Source organism: Oncorhynchus mykiss, chromosome 8, assembly GCF_013265735.2.
Source record: "Oncorhynchus mykiss isolate Arlee chromosome 8, USDA_OmykA_1.1, whole genome shotgun sequence".
NCBI lineage: Eukaryota > Metazoa > Chordata > Actinopteri > Salmoniformes > Salmonidae > Oncorhynchus > Oncorhynchus mykiss.
In genome coordinates this window covers 16,025,402-16,042,406 of record NC_048572.1, presented here as the reverse complement: position 1 = coordinate 16,042,406, position 17,005 = coordinate 16,025,402, and the positions used below count along the sequence as shown (strand labels likewise).

Here is a 17,005-nt window from a genome sequence, read left to right as displayed (position 1 = left end):
ATCAACATGCTTTTTTGTCTTTTCCATCAACAGTCCAGTACGCCATCAATCCACAACGACCTGGAAATAGCCATAGATGAGCCAGAGATTGTTGGGGAGAAGCCTCGTCTGGATGTTCCACTCGGCCCTGTGGAAAAGAAAAATGCTCTCGTCAACCTCCTGGACTCTACAGACATTCCAGATGAAGAAGTAGAAGAAGAAAAAGCCCCACCAGAGAGGGGTGATGTGCCTTACATCTACGAAGATGTTGATGAGAGGGAGTTTGAAGCAACAGCTGAACCAGAGGAAGAGGTGCCATTTATCACACACATGATTGAAACCATCCATGCCATTGATGAGGGAACTGGTGAGCTTGTCAGAGACTATTTCCCAACCCCTCCTGCTGAGGACTCTGCTGCTGAGCCCAGCGTTCCAGAGGAATACCCTGAGCCACCTTTTGGCAATTTAGTTCCTACTAATGGGTACCCTGTCTTACCCCCTGAGGATTTGGATATTACCTCCGTTCCTGAAATAGAAAGTATAGAAACTGATGCTCCAGCTGAACTCCCTCCTAACTTGATATCAGAGGAGAAGGCTGTTGTTGAGGAGGAGGCTGAGCATACTCCAACCCCTCAGATTCTGCTCACCACAGCCACTGAAGAAGAGCTGTCTGACCCTGGATTACCTGTAACGACTCTCTCAGCCATCACAGATCAGCCTACTACTGAAGCAATAGAGGACCTTGAAGTTGAGGAGAATCTTATTCCGATTGAAGAGGAAGAAGTTGAGGAACCAGAACCTGAGGAAGAGGTAGTTGAGCTATCGGGACCTGAGGAAGGGGTAGTTGAGCTATCGGGACCTGAGGAAGGGGTAGTTGAGGTTTCGGAACCTGAGAAAGGGGTAGTTGAGGTCTCGGAACCTGAGGAAGAGGTAGTTGAGCTATCGGGACCTGAGGAAGAGGTAGTTGAGCTATCGGGACCTGAGGAAGGGGTAGTTGAGCTATCGGGACCTGAGGAAGGGGTAGTTGAGGTTTCGGAACCTGAGAAAGGGGTAGTTGAGGTCTCGGAACCTGAGGAAGAGGTAGTTGAGCTATCGGGACCTGAGGAAGGGGTAGTTGAGGAACCGGAACATGAGGAAGAGGTATTTGAGGAATCAGAACCTGAGGAAGATGTTAATGAACCACCAGCAGAAGAAATTAAAATCATCCAACCTCTGGAATCTGTAGAGGACACTCTCTTTGGAGAGGAAACTTATCCTGTTGAAGAGGACAATATTGTGCCAATAGAAGACCAGTCATCTGAGGAGGACATGGAGGAACTATTGCCTGAATACCCTGGATATGAGGACATCTACCCTGACGAAGTTGTTGATACTGTGGACCAATCAGGTGAGCAATGCAGGTTATTAAAGCTGTTCTAGCCCTGTAAAGGACTACAAAACGCAGAGACAATTAAACATTTAAAGTAATACATTTTGTTGATAGAGGTGTGCAGGTGCATTACAGCTAATTATTAGAGTTCGGCCCAGAGAGGAGATATATTAATGTTCTATATTTGGACTGAGTGCTGTGCTGCGTGATGATGAAAGAACAGTAATGTGGTGTTCATCATTTCGTACGCGGTCAATAAAAGGCTTTTGATAATTCATTTGTTACATTTTAATAATTTAGCAGACACTCTCCTCCAGAGCACTTAAAGTAGCGAGTGCATGCATTTTGATACTTAAGCATTGTTCCCCCGTGGGAATCCACCCCACAAACCTCGCATTGCAGTGCCATGCTCTACCAACTGAGCCACACGGGACTTACCAATTACCAATGGTTACACCGCTGAGGGATACTGTACTTTATCAAACAATGCAGATAGATTTTTTTTAATCAAATAAATATGAAGAAATATTATTCACAGCAGGGCCCTGCAAAAGGTCTTGCCTGAAACTGTTTCATCCCTGCAGCCATATAGGTAATGAATCTGCATATTCAGTATAAATTAGGATTATTTACTGGACAGTTGGAAGGCATTTGCAGTATGGGTAAAACTCACTTGTGATGGTTTGTGACTTATTGAAATATTATCTCCTGTTTCAAAGATCATTCACCAGAGGACAGTGAAGTGGAAGAGGCTGCATTGCCAGAGGACAGTGAAGTGGAAGAGGCTGCATTGCCAGAGGTCAGTGAAGTGGAAGAGGCTGCATTGCCAGAGGTCAGTGAAGGGGAAGAGGCTGCATTGCCAGAGGACAGTGAAGTGGAAGAGGCTGCATTGCCAGAGGACAGTGAAGTGGAAGAGGCTGCATTGCCAGAGGACAGTGAAGGGGAAGAGGCTGCATTGCCAGAGAACAGTGAAGTGGAAGAGGCTGCATTGCCAGAGGTCAGTGAGGTGGAAGAGGCTGCATTGCCAGAGGTCAGTGAAGTGGAAGAGGCTGCATTGCCAGAGGTCAGTGAAGTGGAAGAGGCTGCATTGCCAGAGGTCAGTGAAGTGGAAGAGGCTGCATTGCCAGAGGTCAGTGAAGTGGAAGAGGCTGCATTGCCAGAGGACAGTGAAGTGGAAGAGGCTGCATTGCCAGAGGTCAGTGAAGTGGAATTGGCTCCATTGTCAGAGGTCAGTGAAGTGGAATTGGCTCCATTGCCAGGGGTCAGTGAAGTGGAATTGGCTCCATTGCCAGGGGACAGTGCAGTGGAGATAGCAGTGACAGCAGAACCCATCCCAGACTCTTCACCAACACCACCTGCAGAATCTGGCACTGTGCCTGAGGTAGATGAAACAGAGTCAGCTTCAGAGTTACAACCTACGGAGGAGGATGCTGAGGAGCCTGAGGTGGTTGTTATCGATGAAGAGGAGGCTGAAGAGGAGGTCATAGATGTCTCGGAACCTGAGGATGAGAGCGTGCAAGACCTTGCAGACAATTTTGACCAAATGGACCTGGTGAGCACAGAGGCCATTGACCTTCCAGATGCCAGTGGATACCCATTGGCTCCCGAGGAGCACCCCTTTGAGACCACAGCGTCTCCACCACTGAGATACCTGACCACGCCCTCCATGACCACGGCCAGTAAAGGAAGGGAGCTGGTAGTGTTCTTCAGTCTACGGGTCACCAACATGAGGTTCTCAGATGATCTCTTCAACAAGAGCTCTTCAGAATACAAATCCCTGGAGAACACCTTTGTGGAGCTGGTGAGTGAGAATGAAATATGTTCATAAAGAGATAAGTGACAGCATTTATTTGTTGCGCTACAGCAGGCTACTGAACCCAATGTCATAAGATTAAAACAGGATACTGCCAGCCCAAGTGAGGGAAGAAAGATAATAGGAAGTGGCCTTGGTCCTTATTACTAGGCAATGCTGTGTAAGCCCATATTCATTGACTTATCACTGACAAATGACGTAGAAAGGAGAAACTGCTTTACACCGATTTACAGTCTGCATTTCACAAGATGGAAAAAAGTGTATTGTGTTGCCTATTTCAGAAGGACATTAGATGGAGGTGGTTATTACAACCTGGTTGATAACTAGCTAACATTTTCTTAAGGCATTTGCATCACAGTCTGTTTGTTATTTAAAGGTCCAAAGCAGACATTTTTATTTCAATATCAAATCATTTCTGGGTAACAATTAAGTACGTTACTGTGATTGTTTTCAATTAAAATGGTTGAAAAGAAACACACATAGCTTCACAACAATGAGCAATTTCTTAGTTTGGATCTCTCTTTCTTATTGGTCTATTAAACAATTCACCAGGCAGACCAAAACTCCACCCCACCAAAATAGGCTGAAATTTCAGGCAGTCTTTTCAAACAGCTCTTACACTAAAAGCGCATTATCATAATTTTCAATCTACAGTATTATTCCAACTTTATTGTGTGGAATTATATACAAAACACATGAACATCACATTTTTGACTGCACTGGGCCTTTAAGTGATTAGATTGAATCATTTAGATTAATGTACTGCACTCTAACTAATGGCTCTTAGCTTAATTAATGCTGAAAACTGCCTGACCTGCGCTGGAACAAAACTGACATACTGTAGCTTCAATTCAGCTGGTTTTAATGGACTATTTTTGAGTGACATCCTATTCAAAGCCCAGTGTTATGCATGATTCCTTTTTCTTCTGACTAAACTGACATGCCTGCTTCAACATTGACTTAAATTAGCAATAAGTCATAAGATGGTAGATTCAGCTTTCAGAATAACGTACATTGAAATGATACAGCTGATGGGTATGTTGTTTGTGACAGTATAGGCCTGGTTAACCTTTCTTCACCTTTCTACTGAGCTTGATGATTGGTTGTACTGTATCATCAACAGGTGATTTAGATTTACTTATGCACATAAGTAGATTCATTTGTCTCACATCCACGCTGAAACAAATGCAACGTTCCCCTCAGTGTACAGAGCGATGACTTAGTTTACAGCTAATAAGCTGAAGAAGATGAGGGATGTGCCATGTTGAGAACAGAACACTTTCACACTGCTCTAGTTCCTTTTGACGTGATAAGATGGGAGGGAGGGGGAGAGCGAGAGAATCTTATTTTAGACATTTTTTTGTTGTTGCTGTCACTATGTCATTGGCCCAATAGCCTCGCCACTAAATGCATGCTGCTAACCCCTCATACTCTCCACATGTGCAGAATCCAACTGAATAGCCTGTTTGAGCTCATATCAGGATTCAAAATGACACTAGTTGTAAATTGAAGGGCCAGGGGCCAGACTCTCTATCCCTGTTTATTCCTGGTTCTAACATGCGTCCTTTGTCCTAATCTTATCTACAATCTGATTGTGCCCACATTTTTAGACAGGTGTAGACAATTAAAAGACACATTGATCTGATCTTCCTGACCACCTACGAAGGTAGTCAGGCACGCATTGAATCTGGATAGCTTACAAGTGTAGACGGATCTGGACAGAGAAACCATTTTAAATCATAATTAATCCACCCTCTAAAATTATTGACAGGTGGCACCATTGCCTTATGACATCAATATGTGTCAAAATAAATATTATTTTGAAAGAATATCTGTCAAAAAACTTACATACAGGGAGGGATCAGGAAATCTAGTCACAATGAGAACACAGAGGATGGATAAGAGACACATTGTCATACCAAGTGTAGACGCATGCCTGGAAATGTGGGCACAATCAGAATGTGAACAAGATCAGGACACAGGACATATTAGAACCAGGTACAGTGGGTATAGAAGGTCACCAACCCCTTTCAAAATGTTCTGTTGCCTTACAACCTGAAATGAAAACACAAAATCAGACTTTTTCCAGCTTATTTACACACAGTAACCCGCAATATCCCAGTGAACATAACTTTTTGTTTAAAACTCAAATGTATTAAAATGAAAACAGTCAAATACTCTATTTGGATAAGTGAACACCCCGACGAGTTAATACTTGGCGAAACCATCTTTCGCTTGAATTACAGCCATGAGTCTCTTTGAATACTTCTCCACTCATTTTGCACACCTAGTGTCACGTTCTGACCATAGTTCCTTTTTTATGTCTTTACTTTAGTTGGTCACGGCGTGAGTTAGGGTGGGCATTCTATGTTGTTTTTCTATGTTTTGTTCTGTTGTTATATTTCTATGTGTTCGGCCTAGTATGGTTCTTAATCAGAGGCAGGTGTCAGTCGTTGTCTCTGATTGGGAGCCATATTTAGGTAGCCTGTTTTCTATTGTGTTTTGTGGGTGGTTGTATCCTGTCTTAGTGTTTTCACCATACGGGACTGTTTTGGTTGTCTGGTTGTACTTTTATTAAATACATTTATTAAATATATCATTATGGACACTTACCACGCTGCACATTGGTCTGATCCTTGCTACTCCTCCTCTGAAGAAGAGGAATTCCGTTACACCTAGACTGGAATATTTGCCCGTTCTTCCTTGCAGAATTGTTCAAGCTCAGTCAAATTGCATGGTGACCGCTCATGGACTGCACTCTTCAAGATTCTCGATGGGATTTAGGTTGGGGCTCTGACTAGGCCACTCAAGGACATTCACCTTCTTGTCCTTCAGCTGCTGTACGGTTGCGGTTACGGTACGGTTGGGGGGTCACTTACCCAAATATGGTGTTTTACGTTTAAAGTTGTTTTTTTTCACAAAACAATTTTTTCACTTGGATATTGTGTGTAAATCAAATTTGATGGGTTTTTCCATTTCAGGCTGTAAGGCAACAAAATGTGAACATTTTGAAAGGGGGTGGTGACTTTCTATACCCACTGGACAAATGAAGCTTCTGAGAAGTTAATGGATTTGAAATGCCAGCTCATTGTGAATAATGATAAAGGAGAGTGCAGGCATAGATAGATGGATGTATGTATGTATGTAGTCTCTTTGGCACAGAGTGACCCTTAATATGGTACTTACTATTCTATTTGAGCTACAATACAAATCGGTGTTCTACTTTACTGGAGCAATAGGCCTCCACAGTGGCGGTGTCATAATACCCATAAAACGGGTGGTCCCACAGGGGATTTAAGAAAGACTTCAAATAAGGGCTGTGTTTTGTGAAGGCTTACTCTGGCATGATGTTTTGATAACCATGTAAAGGTGACTTTTATCAATATATTAGACTATTTACTCTGATTTCAAAAATGCTAATCAGCATCAAGGTAGACATCATGCAAAACTACAAATCCCTATCAGCTCCTGCACATCATCTATAGCTGACACCTTTGCAAAACAGGTATTGTGTCATTGTTGAAAAACAGTGAAGACATCAAAACTATGAAATAACACATGGAATCATGTCATAAGAAAAAAAAAGTGTTAAACAAATATATTTTATATCTGAGATTCTTCAAAGTAACCACCCTTTGCTTTGATGACAGCTTTGCACACTTGGCATTCTCTCAACCAGATTCATGAGGTAGTCACCTGGAATGCATTTCAATTAACAGGACTGCCTTGTTAATAGCTGATTGGTGGGATTTATTTCCTTAATTCATTTGAGCCAATCAGTTGTGTTGTGACAAGGTAGGGTGGTATACAGAAGATAGCCCTATTTGGTAAAAGACCAAGTCCATGTTATGGCAAGAACAGCTCAAATAAGCAAAGAGAAACGACAGTCCATCATTACTTTAAGACACAAAGGTCAGTCAATGCGGGATATTTCAAGAATTTGTAAAGTTTTTTTCCATTGCAGTTGCAAAAACCATCAAGCACTATGATGAAACTGGCTCTCGTGAGGATCACCACAGGAAATTTAGAACCGGAGTTACATCTGCTGCAGAGGATAAGTTCATTCGAGTTACCAGCCTTAGAAATTGCAGTCCAAGTAAATGCTTCACAGAGAACAAGTAACAGACACATCTCAACATTAACTGTTCAAAGTTGACTGTGTGAATCAGGCCTTACTGCAAAGAAACCACTACTAAAGGACACCAATAAGAAGAGACTTGCTTGGTCCAAGAAAGATGAGCAATGGACATTAGACCGGTGGAACTCTGTCCTTTGGTCTGATGAGTCCAAATGTGGCATTTTTGGTTCCAACCTCCGTGTCTTTGAAAGACGCAGAGTAGGTGAACGGATGATCTCTGCATGTGTGTTTCCCCCCATGAAGCATGAAGGAGGAGGTGTGATGGTGTGGGGGTGCTTTGCTGATTACACTGTCTGTGATTTATTTAGAATTCCAGGCACACTTAACCAGCATGGCTACCACAGCATTCTGCAGCGATACGCCATGTCATCTGGTTTGAGCTTAGTCCCACTATCATTCGTTTTTTGTCAGGACAAATTACCCAACACACCTCCAGTCTGTAAGGGCAATTTGACCAAGAAGGAGAGTGATGGAGTGCTGCATCAGATGACCTGGCCGCCACAATCACCCAACCTCAACCCAATTGAGATGGTTTGTGATGAGTTGGACCGCAGTGAGAAGGAAAAGCAGCCAACAAGTGCTCAGCATGTGTGGGAACTCCTTCAAGACTGTTGGAAAAGCATTCCAGGTGAAGCTGGTTGAGAGAATGCCAAGAGTATGCAAATCTGTCAAGGCAATGCGTGGCTGCTTTGAAGAATCTCAAATATAAAATATATTTTGATTTGTTTAACACTTTTTTGGGGGGGATACTACATGATTCCATATGTGTTATTTCGTAGTTCTGATGTCTTCAGAATTATTCTACAATGTAAAATATTAAGAAAAATCCTTGAAGGAATAGGTACTGTAAGTGTTCAGACTCTTTGCTCGGATACTCAAAATTGAGCTCAGATGCATCCTCTTCCCTTTGATCATCCTTGATATGTTTCTACAACTTGATTGGAGTCCACCTGTGGTAAATTCAATTGCTTCGACATTTTTTGGAAAGGCACACACCTGTCAATGTAAGGTCCCACAATTGACAATGCATATCAGCGCAAAAACAAAGCCATGAGATTGAAGGAATTGTCCGTAGAGCTCTGAGACAGGATTGTGTCGAGGCACAGGTCTGGGGAAGGGTACCAAAACATTTCTGCAGCATTGAAGGTCCCCAAGAACACAGTGGCCTCCATCATTATTAAAAAATCAAGTTTGGGCTCACCAAGACTCTTCCTAGAGCTGGCCTCCTAGACAAACTGAGCAATCGGGGGGGAAGGGCATTGGTCAGGGAGGTGACCAAGAACCCAATAGTCACTCTGACAGAGCTCCAGAGTTCCTCTGTGGAGAACCTTCCAGAAGGACAAGCATCTCTGCAGCCCTCCACCAATCAGGCTTGTATGGTAGAGTGGCCAGACGGAAGCCACTTTTCAGTAAAAGGCACATGCAAGCCTGCTTGAAATTTGTCAAAAGGCACCTAAAGGACTCTGACCATAAGAAACAAGATTCTCTGGTCCAATGAAATCAAGATTGAACTCTTTGGCCTGATTGCCAAGCGTCACCTCTGGAGGAAACCTGGCACCATCCCTACGGTGAAGCATGGTGGTAGCAGCATCATGCTGTGGGGATGTTTTTCAGCGGCAGGGACTGGGAGACTAGTCAGGATTAAGGGATAGATGAACAGAGCAAAGTACAGAGAGATCCTTGATGAAAACCTGCTCCAGAGCGCTCAAGACCTCTGACTGGGATGAAGGTTCACCTTCCAACAGGACAACGACCCTAAGCGCACAGCCAAGACAATGCAAGAGTAGGTTTGGGACAAGTTTCTGAATGTCCTTGAGTGGCCCAGCCAGAGCCCAGACTTGAACCCGATCTAACATCTCTGGAGAGACCTGAAAATAGCTGTGCAGCGACACTCCCCTATCCAACCTGACAACGCTTGAGAGGATCTGCAGAGAAGAATGGGAGAAACTCCCCAAATACAGGTGTGCCAAGCTTGTAGTGTCATACCCAAGAATACTTGAGGCTGTAATTGCAGCCAAAATGTGCTTCAACAAGGTACTGAGTAAAGGGTCTGAATAGTTATGTCAATGTGATACTTCAGTTGTTGTTTTTATATAAATGTGCAAAAAGGTCTAAAAACCTGTTTTTCCCTTGTCATTATGGGGTATTGTGTGTCGATTGCTGAGAAAAAAAACAATTTAATCCATTTTAGAATGATGTGGAAAAAGTCAAGGGGTCTGAATACTTTCCAAAAGTCACCTTGTCCTAGAGATATTTACAGGGTTATCAAAACTTCCCGCCAAGGTAAGCCTACACAAAACACAGCCCCTATTTGAAGTGTTTCTAAAATCCCATATGGGAAAAATGAATGGTGGAAAAAAATATTCTAACCATTTCCCTGTTTGACCACTAGGTTTTATGGGTATTATGACTCATACTGTGGTACTATATATGGCCAATTATGTTCAGCCCTCAGGGCCACAGAGAAACAAGGTAGTTAGATGTTGTTTTTCAATTTGATTCAGATTCCCAGCTATGCACGTATGTACAGTAGGCAAACTTTGAAGGGTTTACATGCTTGAGGATATGTACTTCTAAAGATTTGGACTTACAATCTGTGCATACTTAACATGTAAATGCAGATATTAGGCAATGCTCTCTGTTGGTCTAACATGGTAGCTTTGAATCACTTTGACATAACCTGTGCTGACCGCAACATTCTGATGAACTGCGAAGCCTTGAGAGTTCTCGCAGTATCAAAGCTGTCCAGGGTCTATCCTCAGTCGCTTCCTAAAGAGCAGCAACTGTTCAATGTGCTGCCTGCCAGTAACGGTTCTAAATGTAATCAATATTTCCAATTGAAAGAAATAACTCGAGGCAAAGTCTGTTTCCTCCTGACTTCTGTCATCTATGGCATATTCAGGATCTGAGCAATTACCTATTTTTTAAAGCTAGAATCTTTTCTTACATACTTTTTTTTGACTTAGAAATGTGTAATGTGTAATATAGAAATGTGTAATATATACACACACACACAGTGGGGGGGGGGGGGGGGGGGGGGGGGGAGTATTTAGTCAGCCACCAATTGTGCAAGTTCTCCCACTTAAAAAGATGAGAGAGGCCTGTAATTTTCATCATAGGTACACTTCAACTATGACAGACAAAATGAGAAAAAAAATCCAGAAAATCACATTGTAGGATTTTTTAATGAATTTATTTGCAAATTATGGTGGAAAATTAGTATTTGGTCAATAACAAAAGTTTATCTCAATACTTTGTCATTGCCAACAAAGGGTATATAACAGAGGTCAAACGTTTTCTGTAAGTCTTCACAAGGTTTTCACACACTGTTGCTGGTATTTTGGCCCATTCCTCCATGCAGATCTCCTCTAGAGCAGTGATGTTTTGGGGCTGTTGCTGGGCAACACGGACTTTCAACTCCCTCCAAAGATTTTCTATGGGGTTGAGATCTGGAGACTGGCTAGGCCACTCCAGGATCTTGAAATGCTTCTCACGAAGCCACTCCTTCGTTGCCCGGGCGGTGTGTTTGGGATCATTGTCATGCTGAAAGACCCAGCCCCGTTTCATCTTCAATGCCCTTGCTGATGGAAGGAGGTTTTCACTCAAAATCTCACGATGCATGGCCCCATTCATTCTTTACTTTACACGGATCAGTCGTCCTGGTCCCTTTGCAGAAAAACAGCCCCAAAGCATGATGTTTACACCCCCATGCTTCACAGTAGGTATGGTGTTCTTTGGATGCAACTCAGCATTCTTTGTCCTCCAAACACGACGAGTTGAGTTTTTACCAAAAAGTTATATTTTGGTTTCATCTGACCATATGACATTCTCCAAATCTTCTTCTGGATTCTCCAAATGCTCTCTAGTAAACTTCAGACAGGCCTGGACATGTACTGGCTTAAGCAGGGGGACACGTCTGGCACTGCAGGATTTGAGTCCCTGGCGGCGTAGTGTGTTACTGATGGTAGGCTTTGTTACTTTGGTCCCAGCTCTCTGCAGGTCATTCACTAGATCCCCCCGTGTGTTTCTGGGATTTTTGCTCACCGTTCTTGTGATCATTTTGACCCCACGGGGTGAGATCTTGCATGGAGTCCCAGATCGAGGGAGATTATCAGTGGTCTTGTATGTCTTCCATTTCCTAATAATTGCTCCCACAGTTGATTTCTTCAAACCAAGCTGCTTACATATTGCAGATTCAGGCTTCCCAGCCTGGTGCAGGTCTACAATTTTGTTTCTGGTGTCCTTTGACAGCTCTATGGTCTTGGCCATAGTGGAGTTTGGAGTGTGACTGTTTGAGGTTGTGGACAGGTGTCTTTTATACTGATAACAAGTTCAAACAGGTGCCATTAATACAGGTAACAAGTGGAGGACAGAGGAGCCTCTTAAAGAAGAAGTTACAGGTCTGTGAGAGCCAGAAATCTTGCTTGTTTGTAGGTGACCAAATACTTATTTTCCACCATAATTTGCAAATAAATTCATAAAAAATCCTACAATGTGATTTTCTGGATTTTTTTCTTCTCATTTTGTCTGTCATAGGTGAAGTGTACCTATGATGAAAATTACAGGCCTCTCTAATCTTTTTAAGTGGGATAACTTGCACAATTCTTTGCCCCACTGTATATACATACCCATTGATTCTTGAATACAACTTATAAATGCCTGATCAGCTTAGTTTACCCCATCAGAACCCCAAATATATGCTTGTTTTACTCTGTTTGAAACAATGTACATATAAACAGACACTTAATGGCCTAAAATATGGTTAAAGCAATAATTTTGATATCATGGATGGTCAGTCCTTGCATCCATAGCTCTGTCTATGAATTTGAGAGTGGTTACATTTCTTCAGGCCCATTCCTTTTTACCAAAACAGAGGTGGGGTGCCCCTTTTGTTATTGTTTCAAAGACTCTATAAGGGTTTCTTCAACTCAGCGGAAAGGTACTGGCTGAGACCTGGTAATATTATATTAGCACTTTCATTCATCACTTTGAATAAATGGGACCCCACCACACCAGGTGCAAGTGGAGGATTTGAGTGTTAGGGCAATGTACAATAGTGCATAAAAGCCTCTGGTTTAGTGGGTAGAACTCTTTCAACTACTGCACGGTAATTACAGACAGTGGTTAAATGTCATTGTTATTAGAAAGTCATCTAAATAAAGTGAAAGTGAATCATCTCTCACCATGCTTAAGACGACAAAGTAAAACACATTGGAAACAGAAAGATTTTTAAAATCAATTGTTGCTGAATTTCCCCTTTACTTCAGTTTGCTCCTCCATTCATGCACCTTGGCTGGAGAGCAAGTTAGTGGCAGTGTTCCCTTTGGATTGTAATGGATTAGTCTGAACACTTGATTGTCACTTTTCTCTCTCCCCTGTCCAGCTGCTGCCTTACCTGCAGTCCAATCTAACGGGATTCAAGAAGCTGGAGATTCTCAACTTCAGGAACGGCAGCGTTGTGGTCAACAGCAAGATGAAGTTCTCCAAGTCAGTTCCATACAACGTGACCCAGGCCGTCCACTGTGTCCTAGAAGACTTCTGCAATGCTGCTGCCATAAGCCTCAACATTGAGATTGACAGTCACTCTCTGGACATAGAGCCGGGTATGAGATGAGATCCTGGCTTTGTCCCAAATGGCACCCTAGTCCCTATATAGTGCACTATTTTTTACCAGAACCCTATGTGGTCATTTTTAAAGGTGACATTTACAGAATATGAAATACATAATGTATACAGTAGTAAGTCGAATCAAAACATGGAGAATACTACAGCAATAAAGAATAAAACACTAATGTAGACTATAAGTTGGTAGAGAGCAGGGGCGTCATGCACCCCGAAAATATAAGGGGGCACAAAGCATGTGAGGGTGGCTGGGGGGCAAGCGGCTGTCTGTCTGGAAACCACTTTTTCCTGCAATCTAGAGCCATAATCATTTTGCTTAATTCTATGTCAAATATATATTTTTTTTCTGCATATCTAAAAATGTGCTTGAGCTGTCTGTATCCTCCTAACTGGTGTTAATTTATATTTTTAAGGCAGTGCTGGAAAATGATGGTGGCCACACAAAATATTGACACTTTGGGCCCAATTTGGACATTTTCACTTAGGGGTGTACTCACTTTTGTTGCCAGCGGTTTAGGCATTAATGGCTGTGTGTTGAGTTATTTTGAGGGGACAGCAAATTGACACTGTTATACAAGCTGTACACTCACTACTTTACATTGTAGCAAAGTGTAATTTCTTCAGCGTTGTCACATGAAACGATATACTCAAATATTTGCAAAAATGTGAGGGGTGTACTCACTTTTGTGATATATATATATATATATATATATATACAGTGCCTTGCGAAAGTATTCGGCCCCCTTGAACTTTGCGACCTTTTGCCACATTTCAGGCTTCAAACATAAAGATATAAAACTGTATTTTTTTGTGAAGAATCAACAACAAGTGGGACACAATCATGAAGTGGAACGACATTTATTGGATATTTCAAACTTTTTAACAAATCAAAAACTGAAAAATTGGGCGTGCAAAATTATTCAGCCCCCTTAAGTTAATACTTTGTAGCGCCACCTTTTGCTGCGATTACAGCTGTAAGTTGCTTGGGGTATGTCTCTATCAGTTTTGCACATCGAGAGACTGACATTTTTTCCCATTCCTCCTTGCAAAACAGCTCGAGCTCAGTGAGGTTGGATGGAGAGCATTTGTGAACAGCAGTTTTCAGTTCTTTCCACAGATTCTCGATTGGATTCAGGTCTGGACTTTGACTTGGCCATTCTAACACCTGGATATGTTAATTTTTGAACCATTCCATTGTAGATTTTGCTTTATGTCTTGGATCACCTGACTCCATCAGGTTTTCTTCCAGAATGGTCCTGTATTTGGCTCCATCCATCTTCCCATCAATTTTAACCATCTTCCCTGTCCCTGCTGAAGAAAAGCAGGCCCAAACCATGATGCTGCCACCACCATGTTTGACAGTGGGGATGGTGTGTTCAGCTGTGTTGCTTTTACGCCAAACATAACGTTTTGCATTGTTGCCAAAAAGTTCAATTTTGGTTTCATCTGACCAGAGCACCTTCTTCCACATGTTTGGTGTGTCTCCCAGGTGGCTTGTGGCAAACTTTAAACGACACTTTTTATGGATATCTTTAAGAAATGGCTTTCTTCTTGCCACTCTTCCATAAAGGCCAGATTTGTGCAATATACGACTGATTGTTGTCCTGTGGACAGAGTCTCCCACCTCAGCTGTAGATCTCTGCAGTTCATCCATAGTGATCATGGGCCTCTTGGCTGCATCTCTGATCAGTCTTCTCCTTGTATGAGCTGAAAGTTTAGAGGGACGCCCAGGTCTTGGTAGATTTGCAGTGGTCTGATACTCCTTCCATTTCAATATTATCGCTTGCACAGTGCTCCTTGGGATGTTTAAAGCTTGGGAAATCTTTATGTATCCAAATCTGGCTTTAAACTTCTTCACAACAGTATCTCGGACCTGCCTGGTGTGTTCCTTGTTCTTCATGATGCTCTCTGCGCTTTTAACGGACCTCTGAGACTATCACAGTGCAGGTGCATTTATACGGAGACTTGATTACACACAGGTGGATTGTATTTATCATCATTAGTCATTTAGGTCAACATTGGATCATTCAGAGATCCTCACTGAACTTCTGGAGAGAGTTTGCTGCACTGAAAGTAAAGGGGCTGAATAATTTTGCACGCCCAATTTTTCAGTTTTTGATTTGTTAAAAAAGTTTGAAATATCCAATAAATGTCGTTCCACTTCATGATTGTGTCCCACTTGTTGTTGATTCTTCACAAAAAAATACAGTTTTATATCTTTATGTTTGAAGCCTGAAATGTGGCAAAAGGTCGCAAAGTTCAAGGGGGCCGAATACTTTTGCAAGGCACTATATATATAGTATATCACACACACAGGACAGATCTGAGAGGGCACATGCCCCTGTGCCCCCTATGGGTGTAAAATCCATCTAATGTTATGGTTTGTCTGTACCATCAATATTCGACTTTTCACTAGCCAATGTGCTAAACCTTAAAATGAAATGCAGAGAAGAAGCCGAGGAGGACCTACCTCATTAAAATCAATCGAATCAATCGAGAGAAAGAGGTTCGTTAAAAAGGGGGAGAAGACAGCTTCACAGCTACTTTGATATTTAATGAATACTGATCTTACCATTTCCCCGTTATTCATTATTTTTTAACAGCTGATCAAGCAGATCCCTGTAAGTTCTTGGCGTGCAACGACTTCTCTCGCTGTGTGGTGAACCGCTGGTCTCGGGAGGCCGAGTGTCTGTGTGACCCGGGCTACATTACGTTGGACGGTTTGCCCTGCCAGAGTATCTGTGTCCTGCAGCCTGACTACTGCCAAAACGGGGGTCAGTGTGAGGTAGTGCCTGGGCATGGAGCCACTTGCAGGTACCTTAGCGTAACCAAATCCAAAGAAAGTAAACATTGTGCCATGATTCTGTATATCCAGATGTATATTAAGCCATTCATTGTTACTACGATGTATGAATTATAATATCCATTGCCATCACTTGTTTCTCTCACCTGTTAGAGTTCAACTTGATGTTGTTCTCTTGTTGATGTTGTCTACTTAGTGTTGAGAGGAAAGCAACACAACATGACATTCTAATGCCACATGCAACACACGTGCACAAATACACACTTTCATGAACTGTAGTGTTCATAATGTGCTCTAACCCAGTGTCTTTGACCTCTTTAGATGTCCTGTAGGTAATGTCTGGCACTTTAACGGGGAGCGCTGCACTGAGCTGGTGGCCGTGCCAGTAGACCCCCTCCTTTTCATAAGCTGCTTTGTGGGCTTCCTGTCCTTTGTTTATGCCGTGATAGCTCTCATGATATTCATGTACACACAATGTAGACGGACCAGAGAGACAGTGACTTTGGCGTAAGCAAAAGTCTTTTCTTCACTGTGTTGATTTGTACGGTACATGTATTTAGCTGTACTATATGTATTCTTCTTTCAACACTTACTATATACATTCTACTAAGAGATAATGTCCCCATTTTGCTTTTAGAGCTGAGAGCTGCACTGGTACTGTATAATTAATACTAGTGGACTTGAGGTTTTCGGAACAGAGTGACTTTCTCTCGATGTTATAAGCTCCCAGCTTGCAGTCACAGACTTTCAGACAGTGTTGTGCTGACTCTCTGGAACCTAGAGAGAAAATGTCTCCATAATGTCATTTTTCGCTTAACATAATTTTGATTATACCCAATTTAACATTCTCCTCTCAGCTACAGAGGTAAAAGGGACATCTTTAGAAATCATCACCACTTAAATCTTGGTTCTTATTAAAAAAAACATATTCAAAGGTAATCATTATGCCTTTTATATGCGTAAAGATTAATTTCTGTATGGGCCAACTAAATATGTTTAGCTTCAGTAAAGACCATATGACAAGAATCTAAAACTTCCAAATCTCCTTCACTAACTATACATACACTATACACATACTATACTAACTACACTAACACTTAACTAATCCCACTACAGCAGTGGTATTCATAGTCTGAGTCGTGGAGGAGCTGCATTGGGGTCGTCAAAATTACTATACATATATTTTTAGGGACAAAAATTAAGAGAACAGATTATTGTATTAAAAAAATAGATAAATATTGAGTAAAAAAAAAGTAGTCATTTTGATAGATGAAAATGCAA

At 42.0% G+C, this 17,005-nt stretch overlaps 1 protein-coding gene across 1 annotated transcript in view; it reads left to right on the top strand.

Annotated features, from left to right (window-relative positions):
• LOC110529191 (interphotoreceptor matrix proteoglycan 1-like) overlaps positions 1 to 17,005 on the top strand; it is a 38,233-nt gene that overhangs the window by 16,856 nt on the left and 4,372 nt on the right. Inside the window, exons 12-15 of the mRNA XM_036984868.1 lie at positions 34 to 1,366; positions 2,068 to 3,149; positions 12,683 to 12,902; positions 15,525 to 15,735. Coding sequence (XP_036840763.1) covers positions 34 to 1,366; positions 2,068 to 3,149; positions 12,683 to 12,902; positions 15,525 to 15,735 — 2,846 coding nt within the window. The remainder of the gene's footprint in view (positions 1 to 33; positions 1,367 to 2,067; positions 3,150 to 12,682; positions 12,903 to 15,524; positions 15,736 to 17,005) is intronic.